Below are 18,493 nucleotides of genomic sequence, written 5' to 3' on the forward strand. Positions count from 1 at the left end.
CTCCAATTACCTATCCAGGAGTTTCTTAAAAGACCCTATCATATCCACCTCCACCACCGTCGCTGGGAGCCTATTCCATGCACTCACCACTCTCTGTGTTAAAAAAAAACTTACCCCTGATATCTCCTCTATACCTCCTTCCAAACACCTTAAAACTGTGCCCTCTCGTATTAGTCATTTCAGCCCTAGGAAAAAGCCTCTGACTATCCACACAATCAGTGCCTCTCATCATCTTATACACCTTTATCAGGTCACCTCTCAACCTCCTTTGCTCCAAGGTGAAAAGGCCAAGTTTACTCAACCTATTCTCATAAGGCATGCTCCCCAATCCAGGGAATATCCTTGTAAACAACACACATCAAAGTTGCTGGTGAACGCAGCAGGCCAAGCAGCATCTGTAGGAAGAGGTGCAGTCGATGTTTCAGGCCGAGACCCTTCGTTCTTATAAATCTCCTCTGCACCCTTTCTGTAGTTTCCACATCCATCCTGTAGTGAGGTGACCAGAACTGAGCACAGTACTCCCAAGTGGGTCTGACTAGGGTCCTATCTTGCTGTAACATTACCCCTCGGCTCTTAAAATCAATCCCACGGTTGATGAAGGCCACTGCACCATATGCCTTCTTAACCACAGAGTCAACCTGCACAGCAGCTTTGAGTGTGCTGTGGACTCGGACCCCAGGATCCCTCTGATCCTCCACACTGCCAACAGTCTTACCATTAATACTATATTCTGCCATCATATTTGACCTACCAAAATTTACCACCTCACACTTATCTGGGTTGAACTTCATGTGACACTTCTTAGCCCAGTTTTGCATCCTATCAATGTCCCACTGAAACCTCTGACAGTCTGCCACATTATCCACAACACCACCAACCTTTGTGTCATCAGCAAATTTACTAACCCATCCCTCCACTTTCTCATCCAGGACATTTATAAAAATCATGAAGAGAAGGGGTCCCAGACCAGATCCCTGAGGCACACCACTGGTCACCGACCTCCATGCAGAACATGACCTGTCAACAACCACTGTTTGCCCTCTGTGGGCAAGCCAATTCTGGGTCCACAAAGTAAGGCCCCCATGGATCCCATTGCTCCTTACTTTCTCAATAAGCCCTGCATGAGGTAGCTTATCAAATGCCTTTCTGAGATCCACATACACTATATCGACTGCTCTACCTTCATCGATGTGTTTAGTCACATCCTCAAAAAATTCAATCAGGCTCGTAAGGCACAACCTGCCTTTGCCAAAGCCATGCTGACTATTCCTAACCATATTATGCCTCTCCAAATGTTCATAAATCCTGCCTTTCAAGATCTCTTCCATCAGCTTACCAACCTCTAAAGTAAGACTCAATGGTCTGTAATTTCCTGGACTATCTCTACTTCCATTCTTGAATAAGGGAACAACATCTGCAACCCTCCAATCCTCCGGAACCTCCTGTCACCATTGATGATGCAAAGATCATTGCCAGAGGCTCAGCAATCTCCTCCCTCGCTTCCCACAGTAGCCTAGGGTATATCTTGTCCGGTCCCGGTGACTTATCCAACTTGATGCTTTCCAAAAGCTCCGGCACATCCTCTTTCTTAATATCTACATGTTCAAGCTTTTCAATCCGCTGTAAGTCATGTCTACAATCGCTAAGATCCTTTTCCGTAAATACTGAAGTAAAGTATTCATTAAGTACCTCTGCTATCTCCTCCAGTTCCATAAACACTTTTCCACTGTCACACTTGATTGGGCCTATTCTCTCATGTCTTATTCTCTTACTTTTCACATACTTGTAGAATGCATTGGGGTTTTCTTTAATCCTGCTCGCCAAGGTCTTCTCATGGCCCCTTCTTGCTCCTAATTTCATTCTAGCTCCTTCCTGCTAGCCTTATAATCTTCTAGATCTCTATAATTACCCAGTTTTTGAACCTTTCGTAAGCTCTTCTTCTTGACTAGATTTTCAACAGCCTTTGTACACCATAGTTCCTGTACCCTACCATCCTTTCCCTGTCTCATTGGAACATACGTATGCAGAATGCCACTCAAATATCCCCTGAACATTTACCACATTTCTGCCGTACATTTCCCTGTGAACATCTCTTCCCAATTTCTGCTTCCAAGTTCTTGCCTGATAGCTTCATATTTCCCCTTACTCCAATTAAATGCTTTCCTAACTTGTCTGTTCCTATCCCTCACCAAAGCTATGGTAAAGGAGATAGAACTGTGATCACTATCTCCAAAATGCTCTCCCACTGAGAGATCTGACACCTGACCAAGTTCATTTCCCAATACCAGATCAAGAACAACCTCTCCTCGTGTAGGCTTATCTACATATTGTGTCAGAAAACCTTCCTGAACACCTAACAAACTCCACCCCATTTAAACCCCTTGCTCTAGGGAGATGCCAGTTGATATTTAGGAAATGAAAATGTCCCACCACGACAAACCTGTTATTATTACACCTTTCCAGAATCTGTCTCCCTATCTGCTCCTTGATGCCCCTGTTACTTTTGGGTGGTCTATAAAAAGCACCCTGTAGAGTTATTGACCCCTTCTTGTTTCTAACTACCACCCACAGTAGACAATCCCTCCACAACTTCCTCCTTTTCTGTAGCCGTGACACTATCTCTGATCAGCAGTGCCATGCCCTCACCTCTTTTGCCTCTTTCCCTGTCTTTATGAAACATCTGAAGCCTGGCACTTGAAGTAACTATTCCTGCCCCTGAGCCATACAAGTCTCTGTAATGCCCATAACATCATAGCTCCAAGTACTGATCCACGCTCTCAGCTCATCCGCTTTGTTCATGATGCATTAAAGTGGACACATCTCAAACCAGCAGTCTGAGTGTATCCCTTCTCTATCACCTATCTATCCTCCCTCTCGCACTGTCTCCAAGCTTTCTCTATTTGTGAGCCAACCGCCGCTTCCTCCATCTCTTCAGGTCGGTTGGTTCCCACCCTCTTCTCCCCCCCCCTCCCCCCCCCAGCAATTCGTAAATTGAGAGATGCTGACTGCTTTTAATACTGGAAGAACCTGGCACAGGACCTCAGACCTGGAAAGTTAACGCTTTCTCTTTTCACAAATACCTAACCTACTGGATATTTACAGCATTTTGGTGTTCATTTCAGATCTACAGCTTTTTAAATTACTGTTTTCTGTTCTTGGAATATTCTGTGCAATCAGAGATTTTAACCAGAAGTCTTCAATTTTTTTAAAAATAAATTAGTCTGTCTTTGTTTTACTTACTTGTAGGTTGGATTATCAAAAGATGCCCAAGACCAGATGCGCAAGATGTTGTGCCAGAAAGAGTCCAATTACATTCGCTTAAAAAGGGCAAAGATGGATAAGTCCATGTTTGTGAAGATCAAGACCCTGGGTATAGGTGCATTTGGAGAAGTCTGTCTAGCCCGGAAGGTAGATACCAATGCATTGTATGCCATGAAGACGCTGAGGAAGAAGGATGTGTTGCTGCGTAACCAAGTTGCTCATGTAAAAGCCGAGCGGGATATCTTGGCGGAAGCTGACAACGAGTGGGTGGTTCGCCTCTATTATTCATTCCAAGACCGAGACAACCTTTACTTTGTAATGGACTACATTCCAGGAGGAGATATGATGAGTCTCCTTATAAGAATGGGCATCTTTCCAGAACCTCTAGCACAGTTCTACATTGCTGAACTGACTTGTGCAGTAGAAAGTGTTCACAAAATGGGCTTCATTCACAGGGATATTAAACCAGATAACATCCTGATTGACCGAGATGGCCACATTAAACTCACTGACTTTGGGCTCTGCACGGGTTTCCGATGGACCCACGATTCCAAGTATTATCAAAGTGGTAAGTGATGTTTACTGATGTATAGGGAATTCTGTAATTAGGAGAAAATAATTGTTGCTCTGTTCAATCTGATGTGCAACTGGAAAAAAAAACATTGTTTATAGTCTGGGATTTGTTAATATGGGAAGCCTGTTGAAGAAACACGATCCCTTCACCTGTGGAAGGCAATAGAAGGGGGAATACAGAAGGTTAAATTTATCTCAGGTCCTTAAAAGGAATTGATGTTGTCAGATTGAGTCATCTTTTTCCCTTTGTGCACCAAGAATGTAAGTTTTATTCTTGCATCTAGTATTTGAAAGCGAAGGTGGGGCTCCACAGTAGCATAGTGGCTAGGGTGGACACTATTACAGCTCAGGACGCTGGAATGTAGCACTGTCTATAAGGAGCTTGTACTTACAGTAACCGTAACCACGTGGGTTTCCTCCCACATGCCAAAGACATGCTGTTGGTGGGTTAATTGGTCATTGTAACTTGTCCTGTGGTCAGCCTAGTGTTATACAGTTGCTGACTGGCGTGGCTCCTTGGGCTGGAAGGGCCTGTTCCACAATGTATCTATAAATAAAATAAATGATCCAGGGCTGTGGAAAAACTGCAGTCTCTAAGAGACATAGAGTAATACAGCATGGATGGAAACAGGCCCTTCAGCCCAACTTATTACATACCATCCAATGCTAGTCTCATTTTTCTACATTTGTTTCTTATCCCTCTATCCATGTACCTGTCCAAATGTCTTTTAAATGTTAATCTCTTCTGGAAAGGCTCTGGCTGTGACTATCCATTTTACTGCCTTTGCAACTTTCTAAATTCACCCCCGCCCCCCCCGCCATCAAAACCCTTCCAGTTTTTTTTAGTTTGAGACCATAGCTATAGTCCAATTTGTGCAATTTTTTTTGGACTTTGGTCACAGCCTCATTTCAATGATGCCCATTCCAGTGGAACAGCATGTTTTCTCCCAGTACTGGTGCCAGTGTCAGGTATAATCAAAACGTAGTTTTCCCATACCAACCTCAGAGTCATGCATGCAACACAGAACAAACAGTACTTCGCAGGAACAAGTTCTGCGGATCAGGGTGTCTGTGCTGATCACATCAGCCAATCTTTTGTTTATGATTGCTGTCAAAAAGAGCTTGCACTGGCTTACTGCAGCACAAACCAGGCCATTCAGTCCACCTAGTCCATGCTGAAATATTATTCTGCCTAGTCCCATGGACCTGCACCTGGACCTTAACTCTCCATACCCCTCCCAATCATATACTTATCAAAGTTTCTCTCAAGTATTGAAATCAAACCCACATCCGCTGGAAGCGCATTTCACACTCTCACCACCCTCTGAGTAGAGGTAACCCTCAGGTTAAATATTTCATCCCTTAAATATTTCATCATTCACCCTTAACCTATGATCTTTAGTTCTAGTCTCAACCAACCTCTGGAAAAAGCCTGCTGCATTCTTACTGGGCAAACAGATTCACTTGTTACTGCTTTCTCAGTCCTGTCAGTTCACTTTAGATAGTAAGACACAGGAGCGGAAGTAGGCTATTCGGCCCATCGAGTCTGCACCGCCATTCTATCAATGGCAATGAATTGCACAGATACTCCACCCTCTGACTAAAGAGATTCCTCCTCATCTCTATTCTAAAGGGGCATCCTTGGATCTGAGGCAGTGCACTCGGTCCTAGACTCCCCCACTATAGGAAACATCCTCTCCACATCCACTCTCTGTGGGTTTCAACGAGATCTCCCCCAGCCTTCCTCACTGTTTTCCTAAACTCCAATAAGTACAGGGCCTGAGACATCAAATACTCCTCATATGTTAACCCTTTAATCCCCAGAATCATTCATGTGAATCTCCTCTGGACTCCCTCCTTTGCCTGTGCATCATTCCTTGGATAAGGGGCTTAAGACTACTCACATTTTCCTTTTGTCTTCTCTTCACTGATTTCACAGTTGCTCGTTATTTTTGAAGCACATAAAGTCACTTCAACTTAAATTATATTTTAAAACCTCTGAGTTCACAAGACTGGATCATTCTGAGCATTGTGTTTTTGGGTGTGGGGTAAGACTGCCTGTCCATTATAATTGAAGAGTAATGCTTCAGTTCATTGTAATTAGTGGTAATCATGGTCAGTCCATGATAATCAATGGGAACTCTCCCTCAGTCTGTTGTTATCAGTGGATATCTCTGTTCGGTCAATTGCAAGTAACTTGCTCCACACCTCTGTACAGTGTGATTGGTGAATCAAGCAGTTACGCCCCAGAATATGATGATAATGGGTAATGCCTGTGAAATTGAAATAATGGGCAGTGCTTTGGTGGCACTTATGCCTAAACTAGTACCAGAATCTTTCTCGGCACTTTTCGAATATACAGAGTTTATAATGTTACTGGAAGTTTCATAGGAATGATTTTAGAAATGCTTTCTATTTGTAATTTCTGCTTTCTCCCCTCCTCTTTTGCCTTTCATCATGTGCCCCAGTTCCTCCACTTTCAAGTTTATCTTCTTTCTTAATCCATGCCTTTCACTCTTCTCTACTCCTTCACTTAGAATATTGTGCGTTTTTTTAAATTGTGGGATACAGCAAAGTAACGGGCCATTCTGGCCCAATGGGCCAGCACGGCCTAGTTGTACTCAGGTGACAATTAACCTCCTAACCTGTACATCTTTGGAAAGTGTGAAGAAACCAGAGCACCCAGAGGAAACCTGTGTGGTCAAGGGGGGAGCATACAAGCTCCAGCAGCGGGAATTGAACCCAGGTCACTGGTGCTATAATGGTGCTACACTGACCACTGTGCTACCGTGCCGTGTAAATCTGGTCACCTACAATGGGAAAGAAGTGATTGCATTGTAGAGAGTGCAGAGAATATTGCCTGGCATGGACTGTTCCGTTATGGAGAGACACTGGTTAGGCTGGGTTTGTTTCCTTTGAAGCAGAGAGGGCTGGAAGGTGTACATGATATAGGGGCACAAAATAATGAGAAGCATTTGAGCCTCATCGTGGCAGGCAGGAACATGATGGGTAATTTCTCTCTTCATTTTACCTCTCTATCTGCCACTGCTCATCTTTTCCTCCTCTGCTGCTATGAAGTTGTGCAGAGACTGAAGTGTAAGGCTGCTGTAGTATGGAACCTTTAGTTGTACAGTGTACCTATGGAGCTAATTGCAAAATCCTTGTTATTTAATGCAGAGGTTTATCAAGTTCCAAAAGGAGACTTTTATTTGTCAGGAACAAGTTAGAACATGAAACGGGCCCTTTAGCTACTACGTTGTGCTGAAACAGTTAAAATAGTAATCAAACAGACAACTAAAATTCATGTGCCTATCTAAATGTCTCTTGAAAGTCCCTAATGTATCCACCACCACCCCAGGCAGCCTATTCCAGGTACCCACCACTCTGTGTTTTTAATAAAACTTGCCCCTCCCTCACATCTCCTTTAAACTTAACCCCTATCATCTTAATACATGCCCTCTGATATTAAACATTTCAACCCTGGGAAAAAGATACTGTCTAGAAAATCTATCAGATCTCTCAGTTCAAATCATTTTTGCTGAAATTATGCTGCAAATCTGGCTCTTCCTACCTCTCCATCTTAATCAGAACAACCAACCAAAGCAGGAGAACCTCAGTCAGAGCAACATCAGAACAGGCTTCCCTACAAATACATCACAACTGCACGTTTCAGCTACTGTTGGAAACAAGTTCATATTGAGCGAGAGAAGAGCATTTTTCCTGTTCAGAATGTTTTATTCTGTGCTGTGTCTTCAAGGTCATTGTGTGTATGCTGCTGTGCAGTTCCATGCAGTGGTCAACTTGTGCAATATACTTCTGAATATAAGACCCTGTGGAGTCATACTACAGTACACCTTCTGACCTGTCCATGATCTAGAGCACCGCTTCTAAATGGTTATCTTCATGTGTTCTTTTGCTATTCAAAGAATCATTAAACAGAGCTGAGGAGGCAAGCTGCTTTCTTGCTGTTTCAGCTTTGTTTTGTGCAAAGCTAGCCTGATGGGTTCCTTTTAAGCAGCCCCAACAGGGATACATGGTATGGTTTTACCTTGATGGTCACATTACATTTTAAGTTAGTCAACAGCACGCCCATTGTAACTTATAAAGACTTGGGACTGACTGGAGTTTAATAGAATGAGGGGCGATCTCGTGGAAACTTATCAAGTACTGAAAGGCTTAGTTGAAATGGGGATGTTTATAGTGGACCAGAGGGCACAGCTTCAGAATACAAGGATGTCCCCTTTGAACATAGATGAGGAGGAGTTTCTTTAGCCAGAGGGTGGCAAATCTGTGGAATTCAGTGCCACAAAACGGCTGTGGAGGCCAAGTCACTGAATATATTTAAAGTGGGGGTTAATAACTTCTTGATTAATCAGGGCATCAAAGATTATGATGAGAATCAGGAGCTAAAGAAGGATAATAAATCAGCCATGTTAGAATGGCAGAGCAGACTCGATGGGCTGGATGGCCTAATTATGCTCCTATATCTAAGGTCATATGGAAATCGATCAACAAGTTTCCAAATGAGGTTTCATGTTGGACAGCATAAAATCTATCAATGTGCTGTACTGGAGGTATGATGTTTAACTAGTATTATGCATGCAAATGGATTATATTAAGTAGAATTTTTGTTTGTGTGTGTATGTATATGAACATATGTTCTAGAGTTGATTAGAGTTAGGCACAAAGGTCTCTGGCAAAGAGAGGGAGGCAGTCTTAACAAAGGTGTAGTTTGAATATCTGTTCAGAATTGAATACAATCACTGTTTGGATTGGACTAGAAAAAGAATGGTGAGCAGAGAAAATAATATGGAATGAGGCCTTTGATTTGACATTGACTACTTTTGTTATATTATGTGACTTCTGGCTAACATCGGCTGAAATCTGGAAAGTTATTCCTTTTTTTCCCAGTTTTTTCTCTCTGCTATGAGTTATTAAGTCTGCAAGCAGATAAAAATCATGTTCTTGCTGTCAGATGTCTGAAGAGCAATGAGTGAAATCCAGGTGTGAAATCCAGGTGTCCATCACATAAATGAGGTTGTAAATACATTATCTGTTCCAACTTTAAAGCAGCCACAGTAAAATGTAAACACAAGAAATTTTGCAGATGCTGGTAATTCAAAGCAACACATGCAAAATGCTGGAAGAACTCAGCAGGTCAGGCAGCATTTATGGAAATGAGTAAGCAAGCAGTCAACCTATCGGCCCAAGACTTTTATTCAGGTCTGGAAAGGCAGGGGGAAGACACCAGAATAAAAAGTGGAGGGTGGGGAAGAAGGCTAGCTGGAAGGTGGTAGGTGAAGCTAGATAGATGGGAAAGGTAAAGGGCTAGAGATGAGGGAATCTCATGAGAGGAGATGGACCCTAGGAGAAAGAGAAGGAGGAGAGCCACCAGGGGAAGGTGATAGACAGGTGAGAAGAGGTAAGAAGCCAGAACAGGGAATAGGAGAGGGGAGGAGGAGGGGAAAATGTTTTTACCAGCTGGAGAAATTGATATTCATGCCATCAGGTTGGAGACTATCCACACAAGAGTGGCCTTATGGGACAAGTGTAGGCCATGGACTGACATGTTGGACAGCAAAATGTGTTGTACTAGAGTGAAAAAATTCACAGGAAGTTCAGTGTTTTCTAAAGTATAGAATTCACCTTCAGGTGTGGTGTAATAGAATGGATGGGCACAAAAGTATTGAATGGCCTATTTCTGCTACTATGTCAAAGTTTCAAAGTCCTTTTATTATCAAAGTATGTATAGAATGTACAACCCTGAGAGTGGTCTTCGTGCTGGCAGCAACGAAACAAAGAAACATCATAGAACCCGCTTAAAGAAAGACCCCACACTAGAAAGACCATCTAACACCCAACGCCATGGAATGCGTTCAGCACTGAAGACATTAAACATCAAACCACAGAGTCCCCTGAAAAAGAGTCCACAGACACCAATGCTGAGGCGATTGAAGCTTGCAGTGTGGGACCCAAGACTCCTGGAACTTCTGCCACCAGCGGTGAGAGGGAGGCCAATCAAACGCCCAGTCATTTTCTGCTCTCATCCTCAGCAATTTTAATCTTGCGTAACACTTTAATCGGTGAGGAATAATGGAGCCGACAATTGGTTTGCGTTCTGCTATTAGGAATCGATGGCCACCCCTGCACATTCCACTCTCAATTTCACCAAATCCCCCAGGAGACCACAAAAGTGCCAGATCGTCTCTTTAACATGGAAATTACAACCTGCAATGGATCGCAGTTCTGGAGGAGCGGTATATTCAACAGAATAAGAGCTTCCAGTAGTTTGTGAGCTGATTGCAGGATGTCGCCATTGATCACTGGTCACCTTTTCTGTTTATGGTCTTCTGTCTCACACTTGCCTGCTTAAAAATTATCAAGCCTCAGGGACGACTAAACATTTTTGTTCCATTTGATTCCTGTTTTTTGATAGGGGACATAGCTCAACATATTGGAACATCTTCAGTCTTTTGTGGGATTAGTCAGAGAACACTTACTCTTTCTGCATCTCCAGAAATCTTTTGCTGTCCTCTATAGATTTCTCTGGGAAAGCTTTGTACAGATGAACTTGAAATGCAGCCAACAATTGCAGGGGTTCAGCCTTTGATGAACTTGTCCTCTGTGCTTCAACTACAGCACATTTTCAGTCATCAGAGCCAGGAAAAGATGATTGTGTGCTCATTGTTAATTGTGAAGAGCTCTGTTTCCAGATCAAAGATGGGTGCTTAGTAATCAAGTTATTTCAACAGTTCCCACTTGCCCCATGGTTGAATGTCTTAGATGAGCCACCTCCCTGTAAATGTTGGATTGGCTTCCTCTACTGCCACGATGAGGCCACACTGAGCTCAGAGGAACAATACCTCATATTCTGTCTGGGTAGCTTCCAACCTGGTGGCATAAACATCGATTTCCCTAACTTCCAATAGTTTCCCCCTCACTCTTCTTTTTCCATTCCCCTCTCACCCCTTCTCACCATTTCATCTGATGCCCCTTCTCCTTCCCTTGCTTCCATAGTCACTGTCCTTTCCTACCAGGTTCCTTTTTCTTCAGCCCTTTACCTCTTCTTATCATCTTTGAGTTCTTACTTCAAAACCCTTCACCTGGTGTCACAAGCTAGCTTCTACTCCTCCCCCTACCTTGTTCTGGCTTCTTCCCCTTCATTTCCAGTACTGATGAAACATCAACTGTATATTCCCCTTCTTGGCTTACCTGACTTGCTGAGTTCCGCCAGCATTTTGTGTATGTAGTCAAGATTTCCAACATCTGCAGAAGCTTTATGTTTCTAGTACTTGAATTTGTTCAGATAAATCATCTGTTACTGTCTTCATAAATCTTCTGATTGTTAATGGGTTTTCTTAATGCACCCAGGTGACCATCCTCGGCAAGACAGCATGGATTTCAGTAGTGAATGGGGTGATCCCAAGAGCTGTAAGTGTGCAGAGAGACTAAAACCACTAGAGCGAAGAGCTGCTCGGCAACATCAGCGCTGCTTGGCACATTCCCTAGTGGGCACACCCAATTACATTGCACCAGAAGTCTTGCTCCGTACAGGTAAAGTTAATAAGTTCCCTTGAAGAACATTTCAGTTCCATTCAGGAAATGGAAATGATTCTTTCCCTTACTGTTGTAGCCACCATGTTGTCTGCTGCTGAATTAATGATGATACTGCTGGCCACATTATAACTTGTTTTTTGACCCATCATTACCTTTTGAGTTTGCTGACCTCCATTAGTTCCCAAGCAAGCATGGCTTGAGTCTTGAAAAAGCAATTTGACATCCATCACAATTTTTTCAGGTCTTTAAACTCTTTTAATTCTGGCATCCTGTACATTCCCAATTTCCATTGCTTCACCGTTTGTTGCCTTTACCTGCCTGACCTGTAACCTGCAGAGTTTCCACCCTGTCGCAGGAAAGCCGCATCCATCATCAAGGACCCCCTACCATCCAGGTCATGCTCACTTCTTGCTGTTCCCATCAGGAAGGAGATACAAGAGTCTCAGGTCCCTCACTACCAGGTTCAGGAACAGTTATTTCACTTCAACCATCGGGTTCTTGAACATGAGGAGATAACTTCACTCAACCCAACACTGAACTGATTCCACAACCTACAGACTCACTTTCAAGGACTCTACAACTCATGTTCTCAATATTTATTGCTTATTTATTTACTATTTTTTTTTCTCATTGTATTCGCAGTTTGTCTTTTGCACGCTGGTTCATCTGTCTTTATTGTGTACAGTTTTTCATTGATTTTATTGTGTTTCTTTGTATTTACTGAGAATGTGCACAAGAAGATGAAGCTCAGTACAGTAGTATATGGTGATATATATGTACTTTGATAATAAACTTACCTTGGCTGTACCCTTCTCCCTCTTCTCTTAAAATGCCTCAAGATTTTGACAAAATGTTCAGTCAGATCACAATGGATTCTTATGTTGCTCTACAACAAAGAAATGTACAGCACATTACCGGCCCTTCAGCCCACAATGTTGTGCCGACCATGTAACCTACTCTAGAAACTGCCTAGAATTACCCTACCACAGAGCCCCTATTTTTCTAAGCTCTATGTACCTATCTAAGAGTCTCTTAAAAGACCCTATTGTATCTGCCTCCACCATCGTCGCCGGCAGTGCATTCCATACACCCACCACTCTCTGTGTGAAAAACTTACCCCAACATCCCTCTGTACCTACTTCCAAGCACTTTAAAACTATGCCCCCTTGTGTTAGCCATTTAAGCCCAGGGAAAAAGCCTCTGGCTATCCACACGATCAATGCCTTTCCATCTTATACACCTCTATCAAGTCACCTCTCATCCTCTGTCACTCCAAGGAAAAAAAGCCAAGCTCACTCAACCTATTCACATAAGGCACACTCTCCAAGCCAGGCAACGTCCTTGTAAATTCCCTCTGCACTCTTTCTATAGTATCCACATCCTCCCTGTAGTGAGGTGACCACAACTGAACACAGTGCTCTGAGTGGGGTCTGACCAGGGTCTTACATAGTTGTAACATTACCTCACAGCTCTTGAACTCAATCCCATGGTTGATGAATGCCAACACACCATACACATTCTTAACATTCTCAACTTGCGCGGCAGCTTTGAGTGTCCTATGGACAAGGACCCCAAGATCTCGCTGATCCTCCACACTGTCAAGAGTCTTAGCATTAATACTATATTCTTTCTTCACATTTGACCTACAATGCTCTGTGTAATGCATTGCTTTAAAAGCAATTTGTTGATGCTAAATTAACAAAATATTAATTTTGCTTACGTACAATATCATTCCATATTCCATTTTATTCACTCTTCTGAAATACATACAATTTTGGATAAACTTCTCCTTTTTCAACATCTTCCAGAATTTGCAGTAAGTCTTCTATTTTGTTTTAAATTGTTTCATTTCAGTTTTAAGTTGTTTCATGTAAAAGCACTTGAAATTCTGAAAATAGTTTCTTATGTTCTTCTAACGACTATTTGTTCTGTTCTTGTCTCCAATTCCCCTGAAGTAGCAAAAAGCTTGCAGCCTATAAATCCAAAAATTTATTCTATCTGTGCCTGATGCAAATTGAAGTAATGGACTAGTTACAGAATTTTCAACCTTTGTTTATTCACAACTCAGTACGAAGGCTAAGACATCCAGAATAAAGGATTAAAACTTAAAATTAGAGCTGGTCCTTTAAGATGTAATGTTAAGCATCAGAAGGATTGTGGAAATGCCATATTTATTCAACCCCACCCTTTTTTAACTTGCCTATCTTATGCCCTTGAGTTTATCTAGCCTCCTCTAAATGCATCTATCCTATTCTCTTCAATCCCTCCATGTTAGCAATTTTCCTCTTCCTCTCAATACTGAAGTTTCTTCTCAGTTTTGTTAGATTTTTGAAGGATGATTTTACAATTAGTGTATAAGCTTTTAATAGAATTAATTCTACAAATCTTTTACTCCCCCTTAAACTCTTCTTAATCATAACTGCTCTATTAGGTCATTAATTAGTATTTTTTCTAAGGAGTTTATGGTGTTTAATCCCATCTGGTTGCTGTAACGTTTTTAATTCTAATATCACCTTTGTTTTCTTTATTTAGAATACCCGGCAGCTAGAAAACTTGGAAAATTGATTCAAGTTATGTAGGCAACCATAATCTAATTAGCCAGCTGGTTGTGCAGTGGTATCTGCACCAGACTTTGAGGCGAGTGTTCCTGGGTCTGAACCTGGCTGGCTCTTCCACGCTTTCCATCCGTGCTGGGTTGAACGTCAAGCTAGCAACGCAGCCTCAAACAAAACAGACAAAGCCAATAAAGGAAGGAAAGGTTGCTGCCCAATGTGCCACAAGGCGTGGAAAGGAACAACATAATCTAATTAAATGTCCAAATAGATTTGTAAAACTGAACGGCTCACTCTCTTTTATTCTCCTGAAGATTAAGATTGCAAGTTTAATTTAAAAAAAGAGCCTCTCTGGGTAATACAAGGTATTGCATTATGAGGGTGGGATCAGGGCTACATTTCTAGAAAAAAGACTATCGCAATTTTCCCTAACACAAACCACAAGTCAAGAAACAACACTTCAAAAGATTTGTTTACTTTTTACCCACATCAGTTCAGTTGGCTCAAATGGCTGTAACATGAAGGTTGCCTATACAAAGTGTACGACAAACCAATTCCATCCCAAAATAGTATGGCCGGCCAATAACAAATCCTGGTTATACTAGTGGATAGTACAAGCCCTAAGAACATAACTTGGCTCTAAGAATAGCTAGACACCAAATAACCCATCACGGTCTCAAGTATGACTTGTGTAGATCATAGTATTATTTAGGTTTTCATTACTGACCCATAAAATATGGTTTTGTTATTCAGGTCAAGAACACCTTGCCACAGGTGCTCTTGACCTGAAATACAAAACTGGATTTTATGGATCAGTAATGAAAACCTCAATAACAAGTATTGACTACTAGAATATTTTTCCATTAACCTGTAATTAAGATGTGGAAATTAATTTCTATCTTGCAGGTTACACTCAGTTGTGTGATTGGTGGAGTGTGGGTGTCATTCTTTATGAAATGTTGGTGGGACAACCTCCTTTCTTGGCACAAACTCCATTGGAAACGCAGATTAAGGTAATAAATATATTGCGTATTATACTTAATGTGCATCGTGCTGCTTCTTTTAATACATGGGACCTCTTTTAGACTACTTGGAGTTCAGTTACAGCATTTAAACAGAGAAAGGATGGCAATAAAGTAGAACCAGGTACAGAATGGAACAAAATTAGTTCTCCAGGATACCTATTATCACTGCAGAGATGCCAAAATGGGAGGCCAATCAATTGACTGAAAGGACCAGCCATTATTTAAAAGCCTTTTTTTCCCCATGAACACGAGATTCTGCAGATGCTGGAATTCCAGAGTAACACGCACAAAATGCTGAAAGAGCTCAGCAGGTCAGGTGGTATCTATGGAAAGGAATAGAGTTGATATTTCGGGCTGAGACTCTTCATTGGGACTGGAAAGGAAGGGGGAAGAAGCCAGAATAAGATGGTGTGGGGGGAGGGGGAGAGTACAAACTAGGAGGTGATAGGTGAAGACAAGTGAGGGGGATGGGATGGCAGGTGGGTGAGGGAGGGGTGAAGTCAAGCTGGGTGATAGATGGAAAAGGTAAAGGGCTAAAGAAAGAATTTGATAAAGAAAAGATGGAAGGGGGGGGCACCAGAGTGAGGTGATGGGCAGATGAGAAGGGTAAGAAGGGGCCCAGAATGGAAAAAGAGGGGAGAGAGGAGAGAAATTACTGGAAGTTAAAGAAATCAATATTCGTGGGTTCCTGTGGTTCTACACCAGTCTTATGGCTTTAATTATTGTTTATTATCACAGGTCATAAACTGGCAGACAACACTTCACATCCCACCCCAAGCTAAACTTAGCCCTGAAGCATCTGATTTTATTATCAAGCTTTGTCGAGGCCCTGAAGATAGGCTCGGAATGAATGGCACAGATGAAATAAAAGCCCATCCATTTTTCAGGCAGATTGATTTCTCCAGTGACATCCGGCATCAGTCAGCTCCATACATTCCCAAGATAACTCACCCAACAGATACGTCCAATTTTGATCCTGTGGATCCTGACAAATTGTGGAGTGATGATAATGATGGAGAGAATGTTAATGATACACTTAATGGCTGGTATCAGAATGGGAAGCATCCAGAACATGCTTTCTATGAGTTTACATTCCGTAGATTTTTTGATGATAATGGCTACCCTTATAGCTACCCTAAACCACTGCAGTGCGATTATCATAGTCTGGAAGCACCCGGACACCAGACAGAAAATAACGAAGAAAATGTTGTTTTGGGGAAAGGGAGCCAGAATCGAGAACTGGTCTATGTATGAATGAAAGTCTTATTTTTTTTAAGGAAACCCCCCTTTGTTGTTTAATTCCCAGTGATGGATTTTAGCTTTTACTTGATGTTTTCATGTTCTGGTTCTCAAGAACTTACAGAAAAATATATTTTGTAAGTATTAATTTATTTGAATGTTGTAATTTGAATTCTTCAGTTAAGTGTGAATAGAATGTTGACTTTAGTACCTAACACTAAAATTAAGAATCAATTGGATCATGTGATCAGTCACCTATCAGTAATACTTGCCTTGTACATGACCAGTGCACAGTCTATATCAATACCTTAAGTGCTCCCTTCTTGGACAGTTTCACAGAAGTGAAGTGCACAGTAGATACCTGTATGTTTTTCATCAAAAGAGGTATTATTTTCCAAGGCTGTACTCCCAATACAGAACTTTGCTGGAAGAGTATGGTTAAAGACTAATAGCCTGTTGGCTTCCTGCATATCCAGCAGTAAGGCTGTATACTGGGACTGGGCAGAGATGCACCAAGATACAAGGTTAAATCTGTGATCCATGTTTTCTGTCTACTCAGCTGACATACTGTTTCTAGATTTAGGACTTTTAACACTATAAAGTACAATCTGTGCCCACACTGCAGCTGCAGAGGGCTGTAACACTATACAGTCTATTCTATTCTCACATGGGGAAATGATAGATTTTTAACACTATGTGCCTATTCTGTACCCTGCTGAGGATGGGGAGATAGCTGTAACACTATTGTGGGCCTATGCTTCTTTCCATTTGTCCCTATTAGGGATGGATCTATGCTAAATGACCCATTATCTTTCTGAAGCCTAGGAAATGGTCTTTAATGGTGTGCCTTAAAACATCCTGCTTAGCTTTGACCAAATATGAAGAAATCATTTTGGTGTAATTTACATGAAAATAATTCTCTTTTAGAAGCATATAGATTGCAGGTTATTAGCTTTCTATTTTTTCTAATTTATGCATTGAATTTATTTATAAATTATACATGTTGTATAAACATTTAATTTGACAGTAAATACTTTCATTGTCTCATTTTATTTTCAATGACATTAAATCTAAGAATTTTCAAACTTGATTATTGGCTATGTTTTTAATAACCTAGATTATAAAGAATGTGTTAACACTGAGACTTGTTTACTCTAGGCCACAGCATTAGTCCTGGATTTTACAGACATCAGAAATTCTTGTGACAAATTAAAGGTTCATGGAATAGGAGATAAGAGGTGTAGGTAAATAACTGGGTGACCAGAGAGAATCTCACAACATGGGGGTCTTTCTCGGGTTGGCAAGAAATAATAAATGGTATGCTACGAGGATTGTAGTTACAGCCTCCATACAATTTACTTTGGTGAAAGTACTGAATGTATCGTCACATTTGCCAAATGAAACTGTGAAGACAAAGGATGCAAATAGTTTAAGTATGTGGGCAAAGGTGTAGCAGGTGTAATATGGGAAAATGAGAAAGCATACTATCCAAAGGTTCAAGGGTGCCAAAGTTCAGATGCGGAGTGATCAAGGCAATCCTAGTGCATGATTTGCAGAATACTTGTATGCAGGTAGTGATTAGGAAAGCTAATAAAAGATTAGATTATGAGGACATGCAGTCCTATTATTGTCATTTAGTAATGTATGCATTAAGAAATGATACAATGTTCCTCCAGTATGATATCACAGAAACAAGACAAACCAAGACTAAAAACACATAATTATAACATATAGTTACAACCATGCAAAGCAATACCGTAATTTGATAAAGAACAGACCATGGGCACAGTAAAAAAGTCCCAAAGTCTTTTGAAAGTCCCATCATCTCACGCAGATGGTAGAAGGACGAAAAACTCTCCGTTATGAACCTCCAGCGCCGCAAACTTGCTGATGCAGCACCCTGGAAGCACCCGACCACAGCCGACTGAGTCTGTCCAAAAACTTCGAGCCTCCGACACCGAGCACCAAGCACCGCATCTCTGCCGAGCACCTCGACCCCGGCCCCGGCAAAGGCAATAGGCAAAGCTGAGGATTTGGGGCCTTCCCCCCTGGAGATTCTCGATCGCACTGTAGCAGCAGCAGCGAAGCAGGCATTTCAGAAGTTTCACCAGATATTCCTCCGTGCCTCTCACGTCTGTCTCCATCAAATCAGGATTGTGCACGGTACCTACTTAACAAATACCGATATCATTTCAGAGCGGCCATGCATGCTGCATCGTGCCATCTTCTCCTCCCCCCCCCCCCCATGGTACAGAGGCCCAGGTTTGGGAGCTTGCTGACTTCCAG

General features: G+C 41.8%; 1 protein-coding gene across 3 annotated transcripts in view; it reads left to right on the plus strand.

Annotated features, from left to right (window-relative positions):
- lats1 (large tumor suppressor kinase 1) overlaps positions 1–17,297 on the plus strand; it is a 34,212-nt gene extending 16,915 nt beyond the window's left edge. For all 3 annotated transcript variants that reach the window (XM_072250758.1, XM_072250759.1, XM_072250760.1), the window contains 4 exons: positions 3,247–3,829; positions 11,206–11,388; positions 14,850–14,956; positions 15,707–17,297. In XM_072250758.1, coding sequence (XP_072106859.1) covers positions 3,247–3,829; positions 11,206–11,388; positions 14,850–14,956; positions 15,707–16,222 — 1,389 coding nt within the window. In that variant the 3' untranslated portion in view covers positions 16,223–17,297. The remainder of the gene's footprint in view (positions 1–3,246; positions 3,830–11,205; positions 11,389–14,849; positions 14,957–15,706) is intronic.
- The last annotated feature ends 1,196 nt before the right edge of the window (positions 17,298–18,493 follow it).

Source organism: Mobula birostris, chromosome 2 (assembly GCF_030028105.1).
Source record: "Mobula birostris isolate sMobBir1 chromosome 2, sMobBir1.hap1, whole genome shotgun sequence".
Lineage (NCBI taxonomy): Eukaryota > Metazoa > Chordata > Chondrichthyes > Myliobatiformes > Myliobatidae > Mobula > Mobula birostris.